Source organism: Salmo salar, chromosome 05, assembly GCF_965601325.2.
Source record: "Salmo salar chromosome 05, fSalSal1, whole genome shotgun sequence".
In the NCBI taxonomy this organism is placed as follows: Eukaryota; Metazoa; Chordata; class Actinopteri; order Salmoniformes; family Salmonidae; genus Salmo; species Salmo salar.
This window is the reverse complement of record NC_138295.1, coordinates 64,915,749-64,937,306: the sequence shown is the minus strand read 5'-3', so window position 1 is coordinate 64,937,306 and position 21,558 is coordinate 64,915,749. Positions and strand designations below refer to the sequence as shown.

Sequence of the window (21,558 nt, the reverse complement as noted above, 5' to 3'; positions counted from 1 at the left end):
TTCTTGTTTAGTGTTTTACATATCGTAGACTGTGTGTCACTTCCAAACAACTCAACTTTAGTTTAATCTGTCCACAGAATATTTTGCCAGAAGCGCTGTGGAACATCCAGGTGCTCTTTTGCAAACTTCAGACGTGCAGTGGCTTTTTCCGTGGTGTCCTCCCATGAACCCCATTCTTGCTTAGTGTTTTACGTATCGTAGACTCATCAACAGATATGTAAGCACGTTCCAGAGATTTCTGTAAGTCTTTAGCTGACACTCTAGGATTCTTCTTAACCTCATTGAGCATTCTGCGCTGTGCTCTTGCAGTCATCTTTGCAGGACGGCCACTCCTAGGGAGAGTAGCAACAGTGCTGAACTTTCTCCATTTATAGACAATATGTCTTACCGTGGACTGATGAACATCAAGGCTTTAAAAGATACTTTTGTAACCCTTTCCAGCTTTATGCAAGTCAACATCTCTTAATCTTAGGTCTTCTGAGATCTCTGTGTTCGAGGCATGGTTCACATCAGGAACTGCTCCTTGTGAATAGTAAACTCAAATTTTCTGAGTGTTTTTTTATAGGGCAAGACAGCTCTAACCAACATCTCCAATCTCGTCTCATTGATTGGACTCCAGGTTAGCTGACTCCTGACTCCAATTAACTTTTGTAAAAGTCATTAGCCTAGGGGTTCAAATACTTTTTCCAACCTACACTGTGAATGTTTAAATTATGTATTCAATATAGACAAGAAAAATATAATAATTTGTGTGTTACTAGTTTAAGCACAGTGTGTTTGTCTATTGTTGTGACTAAGATGAAGATCAGATCAAATCTTATGACTAATTTATGCAGAAATCCAGGTAATTCCAAAGGGTTCACATACTTTTTCTTGCCACTGTATTTTGTACATAATGTTGCTGCTACAGTCTCTTATGACCGAAAATAACTTCTGGACATCAGAACTGGGATTACTCACCACAAACTGGAAGAAGCTTTTTCCATTAACGAGTCTGACGAGAAAGATATACTGCTCTCCCGGGAAGAGGCCCAGATCCCCGTCATTTGCATGAAGAAAAGACGGAGGAAGAGGACGCAGATTGGGCTGCCTTTTGAGAGAGTAAACTCCCACTTACATCAAAATTAATGACCTACGATTACGATTATCCTACCAAAGGGACATTAAGAACTGTAATATCTTATGTTTCACAGAATTGTGGCTGAACAACGACACGGATAATATAGAGCTGGAGGGATTTTCCAGGACAGATTAGCTACGTCTGGTAAGATGAGGGGTGGGGGTGTGTCTTTTTGTCAATTACAGCTGGTGCGCGATGTTTAATATTAAAGAAGTCTCGAGGTATTGCTCGCCTGAGGTAGAGTACCTTATGGTAAGTTGTAGACCACACTATCTACCAAGAGAGTTCTCATCTATATTAATTGTAGCCGTCTATTTACCACCACAGACCGATGCTGGCACTAAGACCACACTCAACCAACTCTATAAGGCCATAAGCAAACAAGAAAATGCTCACCCAGAAGCGGTGCTCCTAGTGGCCGGGGACTTTAATGCAGGCAAACTTAAATCAGTTTTACCAAATCTTTACCAGCATGTCACATTGAAAACTATTACGGACTACAAAGGGAAACCCAGACACGAGCTGCCCAGTGACGCGAGCCTACCAGATGAGCTAAATGCCTTTTATGCTTGCTTCGAGGCAACCAACACTGAAGCATGCATGAGAGCACCAGCTATTCTGGATGACTGTGTGATAACGCTCTCGGTAGCCGATGTGAGCAAGACCTTTAAACAGGTCAACATTCAAAGCCACAGGGCCAGATGGATTACCAGGACGTGTACTCAAAAGCATGCGCGGACCAACTGACATGTGACTTCACTGACATTTTCAACCTCTCCCTGACCGAGTCTGTAATACCTACATGTTTCAAGCAGACCTGTCCCTGTGCCCAAGGAAGCGGAGGTAACCTGCCTAAACGATTACCGCCCCGTAGCACTCACGTCGGTAGCCATGAAGTGCTTTGAAAGGCTAGTCATGGCTCAAGTCAACAGCATCCTCCCGGATACCCTAGATCCACTCCAATTCGCATACCGTCCCAACAGATCCACAGTTGACGCAATCTCAATCGCACTCCACACTGCCCTTTCTCACCTGGACAAAAGGAACATCTATGTGAGAATGCTGTTCATTGACTAGAGCTCAGCATTCAACACCATAGTACCCACGATGCTCATCACTAAGCTAAGGACCCTGGGACTAAATACCTCCCTCTGCAACTGGATCCTGGACTTCCTGACGGGCCGCCCTCAGGTGGTAAGAGTAGGCAACAACACGTCTGCCACGCTGATCCTCAACACTGGGGCCCCTTAGGGGTGTGTACTTTGTCCCTTCCTGTACTCCCTGTTCACCCACGACTGCGTGGCCAAGCATGACTCCAACACCATCATTAAGTTTGATGACGACACAACAGTGTTAGGCCTGCTCACGACAACGATGAGACAGCCTATAGGGAGGAGGTCAGAGAACTGGCAGTGTGGTGCCAGGACAACAACCTCTCCCTCAATGTGAGCAAGACAAAGGAGCTGATCGTGAACTACAAGAAAAGGCAGGCCGAACAGGCCCCCATTAACATCGACAGGGCTGTAGTGGAGCAGGCCGAGAGTTTCAAGTTCCTTGAAACTCCATCACCAACGCTCTATCATGGTCCAAACACACCAAGACAGTCGTGAAGAGGGCACGACAAAACCTTTTCCCCCTCAGGAGACATGGCATGGGCCCTCAGATCCTCAAAAAGTTCTAATAGCTGCACCATCCAGAGCATCCTGACCATTTGCATCACGCCTGGTATGGCAACTGCTCAGCATCTGACCGGTCAGCATCTGACCGTAAGGTGCTACAGAGGAAAGTGTGTTCGGCCCAGTACATCACTGGGGCCAAGCTTCCTGCAATCCAGGACCTATATAATAGGCGGTGTCAGAGGAAAGCCCATAAAATTGTCAGAGACTCCAGTCACCCAAGTCATAGACTGTTTTCTCTGCTACCGCAGGGCAAGCGGTACCGGAGCGCCAAGTCTAGGACCAAAAGGCTCCTTAACAGCTTCTACCCCCAAGCCATAAGACTGCTGAAAAATTAATCAAATGGCCAGTCACTTCAAATGCATAGTCACTTCACCCCTACCTACATGTACAAATTACCTCTAACTTGTTCCCCCGCACACTGACTCGGTACCCTTGTATATAGCCTCGTTATTGTTATGTTATTGTGTTACTTTTTATTACTTTTGACTTGTTTATTTGGTAAATATTTTCTTAGCTCTTCTTGAACTGCACTGTTGGTTAAGGGCATGTGATAAATAAAGTTTGATTTGATGTTGAGCAATGTGTTTGAGCTTGTTGTTGCTGTTGAGTGTAGGCTACAGGATCTGGCAATGGAAGGGTGTCTCTCTGAAATATTTCCTTTAGATTAGTTAGTCATGCAAAGAGTCGAGACTCCTGTCATAACCGTATGATCATGTTATATGGTATCAATGAATAATAATAATAATAATGACATAATGCACCGCACTGCAAGGGAAAGATGCCGCCATTTCCCTGGTATGCATTTTCCAAGATGGAGGAAACCAAAAAGGCAAAAGAAAAAGGCGAGCGAAGACCAAAGAGAGTCAGTCTGTGAGTCAGACAGGTGTTTACCTGGACCCTAGGGACAAAAGGCGCTGTTCTTCTACTAAGGCTTTGGCTCTGGGTAAGCAAAATGAAACAACAACAAAGAAAAATGCAATAAAACCAAAAGAAACACAAAATAACCAACAAAACACACTCACTGGACTCTAACCAGTGTCACAATAACACAAACACATTTAGAGGAGGAGGGGACGGAGACTCAATCTAGCTGTGTGTGTGTTTTTCCCCACCGTTCATTAGCATCAATCTGCATCTCATTATTCACTAATGTGTTGTATTGTCTTGGAGCCTTATCTGTGGGTTCTTGTACCTCCACACTGTAATCCTCAGAGAGAGGAGGAGGCTGCTCTGCTCCCGTTTTCACAGAAAATGATTGATGACTTCTAACTAAGCATTCCCTTCCGTGCTCTCTGGACTGTAACTTTCCTTCCTTTCTTCATTTAACATTTGCGTCACAATGACGTATTCAATTCCAATTGTTCCCTCAACATGTTTTGAAAATAATAAAAATGTATAGTAAAAACACATTACAATTTCTAACTGCATCCAACATACCATTCAGCTGGACCTTGATCCAGCAAGGTAATGTACTACAGTATATCAACTACAGTATATTAATGACAGTATAACTACAGTATATTAATTACAGTATATTAATTACAGTATAGCTACAGTATATTAACTACAGTACGATTCAAATACTCTTGTTTTGGTTTCAAGGTCAACTCATTGATGAAATGGAGAGAACTTCTGGATCTGAGTGGTGTGGGGCTGAGTGCTACAGGTAGGGATTGCAGAGATCAGAACTGCAGCATGATTGGCTGAATGGGTTCTATTTGCGTCATAACTGTCAGCATGGGCCTCCTGGGTGTAGGCCTATGAATACTGGAGGGCCTGTGTGTGCCTGCTACCTCTCTCTGTGCTCCCTCTCTCCCTGGCTCTCACTCTGCTCCTCCATGCTCCCGTTACATACAGACAGGAGAGGAGAGGAGCCAGGAGAGGAGAGAAGCCAGGCGGAGACGCTAGCAGCAGCACAGATTAGATCTCCCCTCCTCACCAAAGAAAACAACAACAAGCAGAAAGAACACTGACATCAAAAGCTTCCTTCTCTTCCTTCCTTCTCTTCCTTCCTTCCCTTCCTTCCTTCCTTCTCTTCCTTCCTTCTCTTCCTTCCTTCTCTTCCTTCCTTCTCTTCCTTCCTTCTCTTCCTTCCTTCTCTTCCTTCCTTCTCTGGCTCTAGGAGCAGTTTTACTGGAGAGCAACATTACAGTAGAAGGCTTACAGTGTTTACAGACACACAGTCAACTATCAAACAGTCTCAGCTCTTATGATAAACAAATGCACTATGGACTTGATAGACTGATATATATTGACTGATATCGACTGGTATATTTTTGATAGCTTGATATATTTCATGATATCTTTTTATTTATAAACACATATAAAATGGATATGTTATCATAAGGAAAGGGATTAAAAAGCTGTGACTATTTCATAACTCTCTTTATTTTTTCTCCAAGAAACTAAATATCCTGAGTGTTGAGACAACAAAATAAGTATTGGAGGTTAGCATTAGTCTATTTCCGTCTGGCCTCCTGAGTTTCAGAGTTTATTCCTCCCATGTTTATCTTAACTGACAAGCCTTTTACTCACATCCCCCAAGAGTATATTAGGCATCAGATAATAAGCAACATGGTTCAGGGCAACATGATCTGTGGTCCAATGCTGGGTCGGGATGGGTCTAACTGAACAACTCTCAGAGCTCCAGCTACTCTCCAGAGCTCCAGCTACTCTCCAGAGCTCCAGCTACCAGAGTTCCAGCTACCAGAGCTCCAGCTACTCTCCAGAGCTCCAGCTACTCTCCAGAGTTCCAGCTACCAGAGCTCCAGCTACTCTCCAGAGCTCCAGCTACTCTCCAGAGTTCCAGCTACCAGAGCTCCAGCTACTCTCCAGAGCTCCAGCTACTCTCCAGAGCTCCAGCTACTCTCACTGAATACTGCAGAGAAAGAAAACATCTGTTCTCAAACCCTCTGTGTGAATCTAAACTGTATGATCCTTTCCTGCAGGTAATGTAGGCCCAGACAGAGCCATGGTGTATTGTGGGTATTGTAGTAGGGTACTCACTGAGAGCTGTCCTGACAGGTACTGTGGGGCGTCCCGCAGCATCCCGGGGCTCATGGGAGACGTGACAGAGATAGAGGGGCGATCCATCTTCTGAGACTCAAAGGAACTCGAACCTGAGACAGGACAGACAGGGGGGAGGTCACATGATCAAATCTGAAACACTGTGATTTTGGTAACATACTTCAAGGAGAGGAAGAGAGAGGAGGGGGAGGGGAGAGAGAAAGAAATTAGATATCATCACCTCTCCCTGACAATACCTCAGCTTGATGTTTCAAGGTTGATTAATTAACGCAGGCGAATTAGTTATCATTGGGAAATGAAAGAAAAGCCAGACTTACTTGATTCCAGTTGTGCATGTGTGCTGTCTGGTATCCGAGGAATATCTCTGAAAGGAGAGGGGGGGGGGGGGGTGAGGAATGAGGAGGGGATCAATTGGTGCTAATGCTGAATGCACTGTATTTTAATGGTCCTAAGAAGAGCATTAGTCTTCATTCTCCTGTACAGCAGCTCCCTCCCTCAGCAATACAAAGCAGGTCAAATATAGACACTGACAAAGCAAAGGGGTTTCTGATTTCTCTGGGTATCTCTACTTTCAAAAATGATTGGCATCCCGCTGTTTGTGGAGGAGAGGGGGGAGAGTGGGTAGTGAGACGAGAGAGAGAGAGAGAGAGAGAGAGAGAGAGAGAGAGAGAGAGAGAGAGAGAGGCAGCAGCCACTGTTCATTTCACTGTGCCGCACTGCTAGTCCCATATGAGCCTCTGACACTGTCATCACACTGGAGGACTGATGGAGGGGAGGGATATTGGGGGGGGAGGAAGGGAGGGATGGTTGGGAGGCAGATATGTTACATAAACAAGCCGGTGCTAGCAAAGCAAATTACATTCAAATACACTCAGCCCCCTTTTTTCCATTTCTCACATCTTCTCTCTCTGCAAGAAACATATTTCTACAAATGTATGAATGAGAATACACTGTAGTTGTGATGGTTCAGTAGTAATAAGTGTAGTTGCTGTTGGGAGGTCTTACCCTATGGGCCTTGAGACCACCAGTTCCACCTGGGGTTCTGGCTTTGATTCTAGAATGATATTGTAAACTTCTTTAAATGTGGCTCCTTGTAAAAACCTCCCGTTCCACTCCAGCACCTGGTCGCCTGTGAAACGAGATGCTGTCAGTCATCCACACACCAAGACGTCAGCTGGTACGGTGCAGTTATGAACATGGGAAGCATAGTTATAAATATAGTTAAAAACATGATCCGTGTGGTTAGAAGCATGAGCCAGCCCACATGATGAAAAAAAGGAGAATATGAATGGTATTGTAGAAAACACAGCACACATAAACAAACAGTACAGCATTATAATCATTCTGCTAAGGTAATATTATAAATAATTGAATAGGCCTCGGTCGCAACCCTTATGGTAACAAATAACAGCACATCTGTCTAGTTCATACATGTTGTAATTAGTGCTATTAAATGAAGATCAAAGGGTGTCAGAAGTTAAAACAAGGTTCTGACCCAGTTCAGCACCAGTTCACCAAGTAATCAAAATGTTTCTTGAATCACTGAAGTAGCTTATTAAATCTACAGTGCTGTGTACATGAGAAATGTATTGACAATCTTCAGCGTGCTTGTAAAAATCTTATATCTATAAGTGTAGTTCTAAACACAGTAAGTGTACTTCTAAACATGGTGAATGCAGTTCTAAACATAGGAAGTGTACTTCTAAACATGGTAAATGCCGTTCTAAACACAGTAAGTGTAGTTCTAAACATGGTAAATGTAGTTCTAAGTACAGTAAGTGTACTTCTAAACATGGTAAATGTAGTTCTAAGTACAGTAAGTACTTCTGAACATGGTAAATGCGGGTCTAAACACAGTAAGTGTACTTCTAAACATGGTAAATGCAGTTCTAAACATAGTAAGTGTAGTTCTAAATGTGGTAAATGTAGTTCTAAGCATAGTACGTGTAGTTCTAAAGGTAGTAAGCGTAGTTCTAAGCATGGTAAGTGTAGTTCTAAGCATAGTACGTGTAGTTCTAAAGGTAGTAAGCGTAGTTCTAAGCATGGTAAGTGTAGTTCTAAATATAGTAAGTGAAGTTCTAAACATGGTAAATGTAGTTCTACACATAATACGTGTAGTTCTAACCATGGTAAGGGATGTGGTTAGAGTATAAAATGAGATCAGAAGGTACCTGGTCTGAGGTGTCCAACAGTATCCGCTAGACTTCCTTTCCTCACTTTAGTGATGAAAGCACAAAGTCTACCAGATTCTGTCATCTTTCCACCCACCACCTATGAAGGAAGCAACACACATCAACATGTATTGTATTAGTATATAGTATTATACAGTAACATAATCACTCCCTCAATATGGTGCAAGCAGCCTGGCAGGGAAGGAATATGGATGTACTGATCACTTTGTTTGATAGAAACATATTTATTGACCATGTTTTAAAATGCAACCTGCAGATCTAGGCCTAATTCTAATTGCACATGTAGCCACATAGCGTCATTCTGCCCATAGGGTGCTATTCTTGAACAGAGAAAGTAGCTACATGCTTAGTCAAAATGTACATCTCTTTTCATCATGTTGAATGTCCCTGTGTGTTGTGTTGTGTTGGAACCCTGGGGCCACCTCTCTCTGCATGGTGCTCTCTCTCCATTGTGCTGGAACACTTGAGGCCTGGGGGGCCTATAGCAGGCCAGGCAGCCCAGCTCTGCTCTACTCTGTAAGCCCCTGAACCGCTCTCCCTCCACAGGCATCAGACAAATAAAATCCCCTCTTAATGGCAGTTGAATGCCAACATACAAAGGATCTTAGGGAAGACTCCTAAATTAAATGGCTTTATGTAACAGCCAGGCGAGAGAGAGCGAGAAAGGGACAGAGAGTGAGAGACGATAGATAGAGAGAGTTAGAAAGAGAGAGAGACAAACAGACTGGCTGGTCACTGCTTGCTGCTGAGTGAGGAAAAACACATAGCGTACCGTACAGCACAAAGAGGCACTGACCAGACACAAACATACCAATTCAGGAAGCTCATTCAATCATTCATGATTTTCCCATCTTGCCACTTTCCTTTTCTCTCCTGATGGCCCTCACTGTGCTAGCCCCTCACTGTGTTTTGGCTAGCTGTGTGTGCTCAGATCTTAAACCATCCCAAGCTGCACAGATCGTTCAAATGAATGTATTAGGAAGAGTAAAGAAAACCTAAGATACTTTTCATCAGAAAATCTACCGTCTAATCATGATATACTGTAAATATGGGACATATGTTTAGTAGCCTAGTTACAGTACTGTGCAAAATGGGGAATAAGCTGTACAATCACAATGTTTCAGATGTGATCTCCCTATCTACAGTAAAGTGTCTCTGACTGAACATTTCAAATAGGCTTTTCTACAAACCACACTGCATAGTACACTCTCACGGCATCTGGTAGTTTAGAGACTGAGTCCCAAATGGTACATTACTCCTTATATAGTGCACTACTACCAGGTCCCTGGTTAAAAGTAGCACACTATATACTTTCTACTTTTAAACTCGGACAAAACAGAGATGCTTGTTCTAGGTCCCAAGAAACAAAGAGATCTTCTGTTGAATCTGACAATTAATCTGGATGGTTGTACAGTCGTCTCAAATAAAACTGTGAAGGACCTCGGCGTTACTCTGGACCCTGATCTCTCTTTTGAAGAACATATCAAGACTGTTTCAAGGACAGCTTTTTTCCATCTACGTAACATTGCAAAAATCAGAAATTTTCTGTCCAAAAATGACGCAGAAAAATTAATCCATGCTTTTGTTACTTCTAGGCTGGACTACTGCAATGCTCTACTTTCCGGCTACCCGGATAAAGCACTAAATAAACTTCAGTTAGTGCTAAATACGGCTGCTAGAATCCTGACTAGAACCAAAAAATTTGATCATATTACTCCAGTGTTAGCCTCCCTACACTGGCTTCCTGTTAAGGCAAGGGCTGATTTCAAGGTTTTACTGCTAACCTACAAAGCATTACATGGGCTTGCTCCTACCTATCTTTCCGATTTGGTCCTGCCGTACATACCTACACGTACGCTACGGTCACAAGACGCAGGCCTCCTAATTGTCCCTAGAATTTCTAAGCAAACGGCTGGAGGTAGGGCTTTCTCCTATAGAGCTCCATTTTTATGGAATGGTCTGCCTACCAATGTGAGAGACGCAGACTCAGTCTCAACCTTTAAGTCTTTACTGAAGACTTATCTCTTCAGTAGGTCCTATGATTAAGTATAGTCTGGCCCAGGAGTGTGAAGGTGAACGGAAAGGCTGGAGCAACGAACCGCCCTTGCTGTCTCTGCCTTGCCGGTTCCCCTCTTTCCACTGGGATTCTCTGCCTCTAACCCTTTTACAGAGGCTGAGTCACTGGCCTACTGGTGTTCTTCCATGCCGTCCATGGGAGGGGTGCGTCACTTGAGTGGGTTGAGTCACTGACGTGGTCTTCCTGTCTGGGTTGGCGCCCCCCCCCCCTTGGGTTGTGCCGTGGCGGAGATCGTTGTGGGCTATACTCGGCCTTGTCTTAGGACGGTAAGTTGGTGGTTGGAGACATCCCTCTAGTGGTGTGGGGGCTGTGCTTTGGCAAAGTGGGTGGGGTTATATCCTGCCTGTTTGGCCCTGTCCGGGGGTATCATCGGATGGGGCCACAGTGTCTTCTGATCCCTCCTGTCTCAGCCTCCAGTATTTATGCTGCAGTAGTTTATGTGTCGGGGGGCTAGGGTCAGTCTGTTACATCTGGAGTATTTCTCTTGTCTTATCCGGTGTCCTGTGTGTATTTAAATATGCTCTCTCTAATTCTCTCTTTCTCTCTTTCTGTCTTTCTCTCGGAGGACCTGAGCCCTAGGACCATGCCTCAGGACTACCTGGTATGATGACTCCTTGCTGTCCCCAGTCCACCTGGCCGTGCTGCTGCTCCAGTTTCAACTGTTCTGCCTGCGGCTATGGAACCCTGACCTGTTCACCGGACGTGCTTGTTGCACCCTCGACAACTACTATGATTATTATTATTTGACCATGCTGGTCATTTATGAACATTTTAACATTTTAACATTTTGACCATGTTCTGTTTTAATATCCACCCTGCACAGCCAGAAGAGGACTGGCCACCCCTCATAGCCTGGTTCCTCTCTAGGTTTCTTCCTAGGTTTTTGGCCTTTCTAGGGAGTTTTTCCTAGGGAGTTTTTCCTAGCCACCGTGCTTCTTTCACATGCTTTGCTTGCTGTTTGGGGTTTTAGGCTGGGTTTCTGTACAGCACTTTGAGAATATCAGCTGATGTACGAAGGGCTATATAAAAATAAATTTGATTTGATTTGATTTGATATAGGGAATAGGTTGCAGTTTGGGATGCAGAGAGAGTTTAGGAGAGTTTTTTTTGCACTGAGCCAATGAATGTCTTTGATTAAAAAGGTTCAATGTGAGCATGTTTGGATACACACACTCGCATCCCACATGGCCCCCATTCCCCATATTGTACACTACTTTTGACCAGGGCTCTGGTAAAAATAAGTACGCTATATAGGGAATAGGGTGCCATTTGGAACACAGTCATGAACATAAAGTATTTCATATCAAGACACAGCTCATTAATATTAATCAAGGAAATAATTAGCCGCCTAATTAATATTATATCATGAATAATACAATTATGTAATTCATAATTAGGCAAGGCACCCACACATATCACTTCAAAATGTATATGCAGATAAAAACAGCCACAGCATAGTTTCTACAAATAATATGAAAACATTGCTTATTGTGGTGAAGAATTTGAGCGTTCTTATTTTGTTCTGATACATGTACCAAGGTGTAGTGTCCACTCATAATATACAACTCAACAATATCATTCAACAATGGTTAGATCATCTTCAGTACGGGCCTTTTGAGCCCTGAACACCTGGTCGTAAGGACTCCCTTATGATGTCATGATCAGGTTGTAGTAGATGTTGATAAGGACGGTTTGTTCATGTCTTTTTAGCAACAGCTTTTTCCTCAACCACAAAACCAGTTTACAACCAGAAAATGATGTCAATAAGACATATGTCCACTGCGTATACCCTTCAGCGAGGCCCAAACGGCAAGACATTCCCTCTACATACGGAATAGGATACCATTTTGGAAGCAACCTTTGAATAGTGATAGACAGCTGAAATAATAAACGGCCTCTGACCATCAGGTCAGACTGGTCCCAGTAGATAGACAGAAGTCCAGACAGAGAGGTCAGACAGACGGGGCGGACTCACCTTCAGTCCCAGTAGATAGACAGAAGTCCAGACAGAGAGGTCAGACAGACGGGGCGGACTCACCTTCAGTCCCAGTAGATAGACAGAAGTCCAGACAGAGAGGTCAGACAGACGGGGCGGACTCACCTTCAGTCCCAGTAGATAGACAGAAGTCCAGACAGAGAGGTCAGACAGACGGGGCGGACTCACCTTCAGTCGCAGTAGATAGACAGAAGTCCAGACAGAGAGGTCAGACAGACGGGGCGGACTCACCTTCAGTCCCAGCAGTGCTCCTGAGTCTCGAGGTACACTTCCATCCTTCATCCGCTTGTTGAGCAGAATCCGCCCTATTAGGCGCTCCCCATCTTTGGAGGGCTGCCATGTCACTGGATGCTATAGGAACACACACACAGCAACAACACACCTTGTGTTTTACAACTCATCCACACCAGATTCACTTCAATCACTTTAAAAAGACTACTACAGAAAAGTGTGTATCATGTGAAGGGTGGGGTGAGGTGGGGGGGTATCACTTCATTTGACTTAATGAACGATCACACAAGCTCTGGTTAGTTATCTAATCTGGTGATTATAGCTCTGTCTCTATCCTTTCTATTTCAGATTATATAACCTGTCTTTTCTTTTGGGATTAGCCGGATTGTCACAATTAGATAATAAAAGTTCATCAAAACCAATTAGATAACTAAATTCATCAAAATCAAAAAGAATTATTGTATCTACTGCATCACAGTTATACGTACTGTAGTTGAAGGCAAAATGTTAAAACAATGGTAAAATAAAACAATATTTACAATAACACAGCCCACATTTTAAGCAGTGATTAGCTATGTCCACAAACATATTTCATGGAAGTACTTCAATATGATTTTAGGTACTATTTTCACTAAAACGATTCAAATCACATTTTTCTAGGTATGTTACGATAAATGTATCACACAAAAGTGTTATTCAATGAAAATGAAACATTTTGCACATCCAATGCCAGGGCGTGTGTGATCCTGCCAACAGGGAAGAGGTAGAGAGCATTCAGCACCCCATGCAGGGTAAAATAGGCAAACCATCACGCCCTCCTAGTCACCGCAGAGCAGAAGCTCCACACAAACCATCTGAGAAAATCTGCACTCTATCTAGAACATCTCAATTAAAACTCAGCCACATTGGCATCAAATCCAGTTGAGTTTGGATGAGTGTAGATTTTGTCTGATGGTCTGTGAGGGAGGCCTTAGCTGAAGGCAGAGGGAGGTTAAGACTGCACTCCACCACTCTCTGCCCTGCTACACACAGCACTACACCTCCACTATGGAGCAGTTAGAAGCAGATGAAGAAAAATGTAATTATGCAACAACTACAAAAGAGGTGAACCGAAGTAGGATTTATGGACGAAAACTCCCAAAAGAACAGCACAGCACGATGATTAAGGCCAAGATGGAGACAAAAAAAAAAATATGAAATCACAACAAACATGACAGCGGAAGGGAAAAAAAGAAAAACATAACTTTGTCTGTGCAAAACAAATCCAATCGTCCCTGTTCTAAGTGGTTGGTTTAGTTTTGGTATTAGACTGAGTGGAGATCTAGGGGGGATAATGACTTGACTAGGTAGTGTATGTTGGGAGAGGAGGGGTCATTCCAGTGAGGGACTGGACTAGAGGCCTGTGTCTGTGAGAGGTAGGAGTCGTTACCCTACTGTAACGTTACTAAGATGGCCGCTACAGTAACAATAACAAAACAGACTGAGAGCAACTAGCAACATGCAACTAGAGGAGTGGACATTGCTGTGTGCCATGACAAAAAGAGGGTTGTGTTTAAATGCTCCTGGATGGATCTTTATGCTGCCAGAGAGCAAACAGCAGAGCAAGAAAGAGGAGTTCCCCATCTCCTATTTCAGCAACACCCAGCAAGCTGCTGTCGAAATGAAATCAATCTTATCAATTCCCCGGAATAATAATAAAGACGAAGTTCAAAGGAAAATCAATCAATTCAAATTTAAAAAAGAAAAAAACAACTAAACATGTCTACTATTTAACAATTAGTGACAGATAAAGACCGGAGGAGGTAGGTAAAGAAAAATAAAGAAAAATAACAAAGTGCAGATATTTTGGCTACATAGTCTCCAGTACCTTCTCACTATGGCTATGCTGATTGTCCTCGTTTAGGGTAGTGCTACTGCACGTGTCAACGCCAGAGTCTTTAACCTGGGGTTCACACCATTCTGCGTCCTCTTCCAATGAGTGGCCCCCAAAGCGCACCATTTTCTTTTGCCTCTCAGATAAGGTGTTGTGTGTTGAGTCGGACAAAAATGCCCGCTCAATAGTTTTTCTTTTCCCCCTTTGACTGTCCCCTACAGGTGTGGGATAAAAAAAACAGAAAGAAAGAAGAAAACCCATGCGGAGGTGTAAATAAAACAAAGCAAACATGAAATGACAAAGGACTCTGAGAGGGGGAGGAGGGAGGGGGGTTAGGGGCAGGGCTCCGCATGTCTCACCAAAGACATTGGGGAGGCATCGCTGCTATGCCATGACGCATGGTCCAACCAGTGGCCATCCAAATCTCCTGTGGGAGCCACACACACACACACACACACACACACACACCCACACCCACACACACACACACACACACACAGAGAAGACAGCGAGAGGGAATGGTGAGGACCACAGAAACCCCAACGTACAGTGCTGACACACACACACGCAGACACACACACTCAAAGGTGAACAACAATAGCTCCTGTGAAGAGAGTAGAAACATACAGTTCATATACAGTAGATGGGCCTCCCTGAAGTCAATACTGCAATGGTAACCAGCACAGAGTACATGACCATGACTACTATAAACACACATTCAGACAACACAAGCACAGACCATTTAGGTTGTGTTTAGTCTTGGAACAATTCTCATTGGTTGCAAGACCAAACCAGGCCCCACACTCTTATTCATAAATCATTCACTCACGTTGCCAGTCAAACCTCTTTTCCAAGACATTCTATTGATGCAAACTAGCCAAAGATATCGTTGTAACTCTCTGCAGTCGTAACTTTAAAGCATGCGACAGACAGAAATTCACATTGTTCAATCTTACCAGCCTGGGTGTGGGTGTGTGAGAGAAACATATTCCCTCAGCCCAGCAGGCCAGGCAGGGACTTCAGAAGTCAGGGAGAGAGTTCATATTTTTCTCTGTGTCTGTGCTCTGTGTGTGCACTTTCTCCAATAAGGCTCAGTCAGTCTGTCTGTCTGTAACCTGTCTGATGTGGGTCAGGGGGATCGATGGAGACTGGCTCGCTCAGACAAACCAAGAACTCGCCCCTGTAAACGCCCATCTCGCTCTCTCGCTCTTCGCTTCCTTTCCTCGGTCCTCCACTTCTCTCTCTCCTCCATCCATCCTCCACCCATCGTTCTCCTGATAGAGAGATCATCATCTTTAGATCCAACATGACTTCTGGACCTGCTTTCTAGAACGACATCACGTTGTTATAGACTTCAGCAGCGTTTCCTCTGGTTGATGATGGTAACTAAAAGAGTGAGAAGTAGTGACTGTTGAAGGCGGGATGGGAGTCTTCCCTGACAGAAGGAGAGGGACGGAGGGCTGAGGAGGCCCGTCGAGAGGAGGAGTCATTTTGGAGTGTTCTTTCTTTGAAGTTAACATGAGATATTAGTGTCTGTCTCGCTCTCTGTCTGTCTCTCTCACCCAATGGAAGATATCAACACATTAAACATTCCTGATAAACATTCCTATTTAGTAGTACTATTAGCTTCCATTGGCCACTCATTTTACAACCCAATAAGACAAAAATTCGGCATTATATAATGATTCATATTAAAAGCATATAGCGATGAAGTATGAGGTATGGCCAGCCACTTGCTCGCCGATTTTGTCACTGTAGACCATTCAAGACACTGGATCTGTCTCCATTGCTGATTTGTCGATACATCGCTTGGCGAATGTACAGTATGCACTGTTAAAAAGGAAACTCAACCTTCCGGTCTAAGAGTTAGCTGAACTAAACAAAATGTGTTTCCCCAAAGTTAGCTCCAACTTCACAAAACGTAGGCAAAACTTCAGTCAATTTAAAATGTGTTTTTTCAACTATAAATTATTATTTGGGCATCTTAACTAAAAACAAGGCTGTGCAAATGTTAACACACACACAGCACTTTTAACACACAATGTTTTCAACTCACATATTTGATACCAGTGACATAAAGTCAGCAAAAAAAGAAACGTCATCTCACTGTCAACTGCATTTCTTTTCAGCAAACTTAACATGTGTTAATATTTGTATGAACATAACAAGATTCAACAACAGATAAAAACTGAATAAGTTCCACAGACATGTGATTAACAGAAATGGAATAATGTGTCCCTGAACAAAGGGGGGGTCAAAATCAAAAGTAACAGTCAGTATCTAGTGTACTGCAGTGCATCTCCTCCTCATGGACTGCACCAGATTTGCCAGTTCTTGCTGTGGGATGTTAGCCCACTCTTCCACCAAGGCACCTGGAAGTTCCCGGACATTTCTGGGGGGGGAATGGCCCTGATTGAGATCCGGGCTCTTCGCTGGCAATGGTAGAACACCAACATTCCTGTCTTACAGGAAATCACGCCCAGAACGAGCAGTATGGCTGGTGGCATTGTCATGCTGGAGGGTCATGTCAGGCTGAGCCTGCAGGAAGGGACGCACAGCGTTGAGATTGCCTGCAATGACAACAAGCTCAGTCCGATGATGCGGTGACACACCGCCCCAGACCATGACGGACCCTCCACCTCCAAAATCGATCCCGCTCCAGAGTACAGTCGTGGCCAAAAGTTTTGAGAATGACACAAATATTAATTTCCACAAGGTTTGCTGCTTCAGTGTCTTTAGATATTTTTGTCAGATGTTACTATGGAATACTGAAGTATAATTACAAGCATTTCATAAGTGTCAAAGGCTTGTATTGACAATTACATGAAGTTGATGCAAAGAGTCAATATTTGCAGTGTTGACCCTTCTTTTTCAAGACCTCTCCAATCCGCCCTGGCATGCTGTCAATTAACTTCTGAGCCACATCCTGACTGATGGCAGCCCATTCTTGCATAATCAATGCTTGGAGTTTGTCAGAATTTGTGGGTTTTGTTTGTCCACCCGCCTCTTGAGGATTGACCACAAGTTCTCAATGGGATTAAGGTCTGGGGAGTTTCCTGGCCAAGGACCCAAAATATCGATGTTTTGTTCCCCAAGCCACTTAGTTATCACTTTTGCCTTATGGCAAGGTGCTCCGTCATGCAGGAAAAGGCCTTGTTCGTCACCAAACTGTTCCTGGATGGTTGGGAGAAGTTGCTCTCGGAGGATGTGTTGGTACCATTCTTTATTCATGGCTGTGTTCTTAGACAAAATTGTGAGTGAGCCCACTCCCTTGGCTGAGAAGCAACCCCACACATACATGGTCTCAGGATGCTTTACTGTTGGCATGACACAGGACTGATGGTAGCGCTCACCTTGTCTTCTCCAGACAAGCTTTTTTCTGGATGCCCCAAACAATCGGAAAGGGGATTCATCAGAGAAAATGACTTTACCCCAGTCCTCAGCAGTCCAATCCCTGTACCTTTTGCAGAATATCAGTCTGCCCCTGATGTTTTTCCTGGAGAGAAGTGGGTTCTTTGCTGCCCTTCTTGACACCAGGCCAACCTACAAAAGTCTTTGCCTCACTGTGCGTGCAGATGCACTCACACCTGCCTGCTGCCATTCCTGAGCAAGCTCTGTACTGGTGGTGCCCCGATCCCGCAGCTGAATCAACTTTAGGAGACAGTTCTGGCGCTTGCTGGACTTTCTTGGGCGCCCTGAAGCCTTCTTCACAACAATTGAACAGCTCTCCTTGAAGTTCTTGATGATCCAATAAATGGTTGATTTAGGTGCAATCTTACTGGCAGCAATATCCTTGACTGTGAAGCCCTTTTTGAGCAAAGCAATGATGACGACACGTGTTTCCTTGCAGGTAACCATGGTTGACAGAGGAAGAACAATGATTCCAAGCACCACCCTCCTTTTAAAGCTTCCAGTCTGTTATTCAAACTCAATCTGCATGACAGAGTGATCTCCAGCCTTGTCCTCGTCAACACTCACACCTGTGTTAACGAGAGAATCACTGACATGATGTCAACTGGTCCTTCTGGCAGGGCTGAAATGCAATGGAAATGTTTTTGGGGGATTCAGTTCATTTGCATGGCAAAGAGGGACTTTGCAATTAATTGCAATTCATCTGATCACTCTTCATAACATTCTGGAGTATATGCAAATTGCCATCATACAAACTGAGGCAGCAGACTTTGTGAACATTTATATTTGTGTCATTCTGTACAGGCCTCAGTGTAACGCTCATTCCTTCGACGATAAACGCGAATCTGACCATCACCCCTGGTGAGACAAAACCGCGACTTCTCAGTGAAGAGCACTTTTTGCCAGTCCTGTCTGGTCCAGCGACGGTGGGTTTGTGCCCATAGGCAACGTTGTTGCCGGTGATGTCTGGTGAGGACCTGCCTTACAACAGGCCTACAAGTCCTCGGTCCAGCCTCTCTCAGCCTATTGTGGACAGTCTGAGCACTGATGGAGGGATTGTGCATTCCTGGTGTAACTCAGGCAGTTGTTGCTGCCATCCTGTACCTGTCCCACAGGTGTGATGTTCGGATGTACCGATCCTGTGCAGGTGTTGTTACACGTGGTCTGCCACTGCGAGGACAATCAGCTGTCCGCCCTGTCTTTCTGTCTTAGGCGTCTCACAGTGCGGACATTGCAATTTATTGCCCTGGCCACATCTGCAGTCCTCATGCCTCCTTGCAGCATGCCTAAGGCACGTTCACGCAGATGAGCAGGGACCCTGGGCATTTTTCTTTTGGTGTTTTCAGAGTCAGTAGAAAGGCCTCTTTAGTGTCCTAAGTTTTCAATACTGTGACCTTAATTGCCTACCGTCTGTAAGCTGTTAGTGTCTTAACGACCGTTCCACATGTGCATGTTCATTAATTGTTTATGGTTCATTGAACAAGCATGGGAAACAGTGTTTAAACCCTTTACAATGAAGATCTGTGTTATTTGGATTTTTACGAATTATCTTTGAAAGACAGGGTCCTGAAAAAGGGATGTTTATTTTTTTGCTGAGTTTATATGTCAAATATGTACATTGAAAACCCTGTGTTTGTGTGTAACTAGTTACACAGCCTTTATTTTAGGTAAAACACTCAAAATTGTTGTTCAGGTAACACTTGTACCGAAAAGTTGAGTAAACCAAAAATAGGCTGAGGAACCAGTTACTTAAGAATAATTAGCTGAAACAACTAGATTGTTTTTACAGTAAGTGTGTGCGAGTTCAAACGACTGTAGTACACACTACACAGTGTGCCCATATGTCTGCAGGCAGAGGTAAGGTTAAATAGAACAAGTGCATTTATGCAACCCAAAGCTGCACGCATCATTTCCTTCGCATCACTTCCTGTGAAAAGAGGATAATCTAATGGAGCTATAAAAGACAGGTCTCCATAAAGCAGTTAGCCTGGTGAATACATAACTCAGTCTGGGAGAAGTCAGGGAATTCAGTTGGAAGCATATAAAAATAACTTTATGCTGCATATGTTGTTAGGGTTGGGTGTTTGGGTAGGATGAGAAGAGAAGGGGGAGATCAGATGTTCTCTCAATATTTCTCTCTAAATGTATAGCCCTGGTCTGTAGCTTTACTCTAGGGTTGCTATCAAGAGTGGTGAGGATCACGTCTTTGGAAGCTGAGTAAACAGTAAATCATTTCGACATTAATATTCATGAATATCTTTCAAGGCTGGCCGAGACACTGCATGGCAGAGCAAGGTCAGGTCCTCTCCAAAACAACCAGCCATCCTCCTCTTATCACCATCCCTTCACCCCTCCCCTGGTCCCATCACAAGCCCTCCATCCCTCCACCCCTCCCCTGGTCCCATCACAAGCCCTCCATCCCTTCACCCCTCCCCTGGTCCCATCTCAAGCCTTCCATCCCTTCACCCCTCCCCTGGTTCTATCACAAGCCCTCCATCCCTTCACCCCTCCCCTGGTCCCATCACAAGCCCTCCATCCCTTCACCCCTCCCCTGGTCCCATCACAAGCCCTCCATCCCTTCACCCCTCCCCTGGTCCGATCACAAGCCCTCCATCCCTTCACCCCTCCCCTGGTCCCATCACAAGCCCTCCATCCCTTCACCCCTCCCTTGGTCCTATCACAAGCCCTCCATCCCTTCACCCCTCCCCTGGTCCTATCACAAGCCCTCCATCCCTTCACCCCTCCCCTGGTCCCATCTCAAGCCTTCCATCCCTTCACCCCTCCCCTGGTTCTATCACAAGCCCTCCATCCCTTCACCCCTCCCCTGGTCCTATCACAAGCGCTCCATCCCTTCACCCCTCCCCTGGTCCTATCACCACCCATCCATCCCTTCACCCCTCCCCTGGTCCTATCACCACCCCTCCATCCCTTCACCCCTCCCCTGGTCCCATCACCATCCCTCCATCCCTTCACCCCTCCCCTGGTCCTATCACAAGCCCTCCATCCCTTCACCCCTCCCCTGGTCCCATCACAAGCCCTCCATCCCTTCACCCCTCCCCTGGTCCTATCACCAGCCCTCCATCCCTTCACCCGTCCCTGTGGGTACTAAAACCACTTACTGTATACAGTTATGCCCAGTGATAAAACATTATGGAAGTCCCCAGATGGGCTATGCCCTCCGTGACCCGCTGGAACCAACAGCTGACAACACTCAACACTGATTACCCTCCCTGTCACACACACACACACACACACACACACACACACACACACACACACACACACACACACACACACACACACACACACACACACACACACACACACACACACACACACACCACACACACACACACACAAACACACACACCAAGCTGCTGCTGCTGCCAGTCGCCATAAACACATTTTAGCATCGCTGCCTCTCCTCTCCCTGCCTCTCTTTGTCTCAGCTGCTGCAACCAAAATTACTTGGCTATTGTGTCCATGATAGCCCCAAACAGCTTCCGGCTTGCAATTCTAACAATCACAGATGATTAAATTGCATAGACATGTTTAAATCCCATAGACATGTTTAAATCCCATAGACATGTTTAAATCCCATAGGCATGTTTAAATCCCATAGGCATGTTTAAATCCCATAGACATGTTTAAATCCCACAGGCATGTTTAAATCCCATAGACATGTTTAAATCCCATAGACATGTTTAAATCCACAGGCATGTTTAAATCCCATAGGCATGTTTAAATCCCATAGACATGTTTAAATCCCATAGACATGTTTAACCTGGCGCCCATAGGCATGTTTAAATCCCATAGACATGTTTAAATCCCATAGGCATGTTACATGTTTAAATCCCACAGGCATGTTTAAATCCCATAGGCATGTTTAAATCCCATAGACTGTCACGCCCTGATCTGTTTCACCTGTCTTTGTGATTGTCTCCACCCCCCC

General features: G+C 44.6%; 1 protein-coding gene across 11 annotated transcripts in view; it reads right to left on the bottom strand.

Annotated features, from left to right (window-relative positions):
* LOC106605391 (regulating synaptic membrane exocytosis protein 2) overlaps positions 1–21,558 on the bottom strand; it is a 152,306-nt gene that overhangs the window by 78,273 nt on the left and 52,475 nt on the right. For 8 of the 11 annotated variants that reach the window (XM_082975405.1, XM_082975398.1, XM_082975401.1 and 5 more), the window contains exons 3-9: positions 14,555–14,622; positions 12,323–12,442; positions 7,998–8,097; positions 6,832–6,955; positions 6,144–6,190; positions 5,806–5,918; positions 3,691–3,738 (exon numbers count right to left, since the gene is read on the bottom strand). In XM_082975405.1, the coding sequence (XP_082831531.1) occupies positions 3,691–3,738; positions 5,806–5,918; positions 6,144–6,190; positions 6,832–6,955; positions 7,998–8,097; positions 12,323–12,442; positions 14,555–14,622 (620 nt within the window). Of the gene's footprint in view, positions 1–3,690; positions 3,739–5,805; positions 5,919–6,143; positions 6,191–6,831; positions 6,956–7,997; positions 8,098–12,322; positions 12,443–14,189; positions 14,407–14,554; positions 14,623–21,558 lie in introns of those variants that run through there. The other 3 variants (XM_082975402.1, XM_082975403.1, XM_082975407.1) reach the window with 2 other exon arrangements.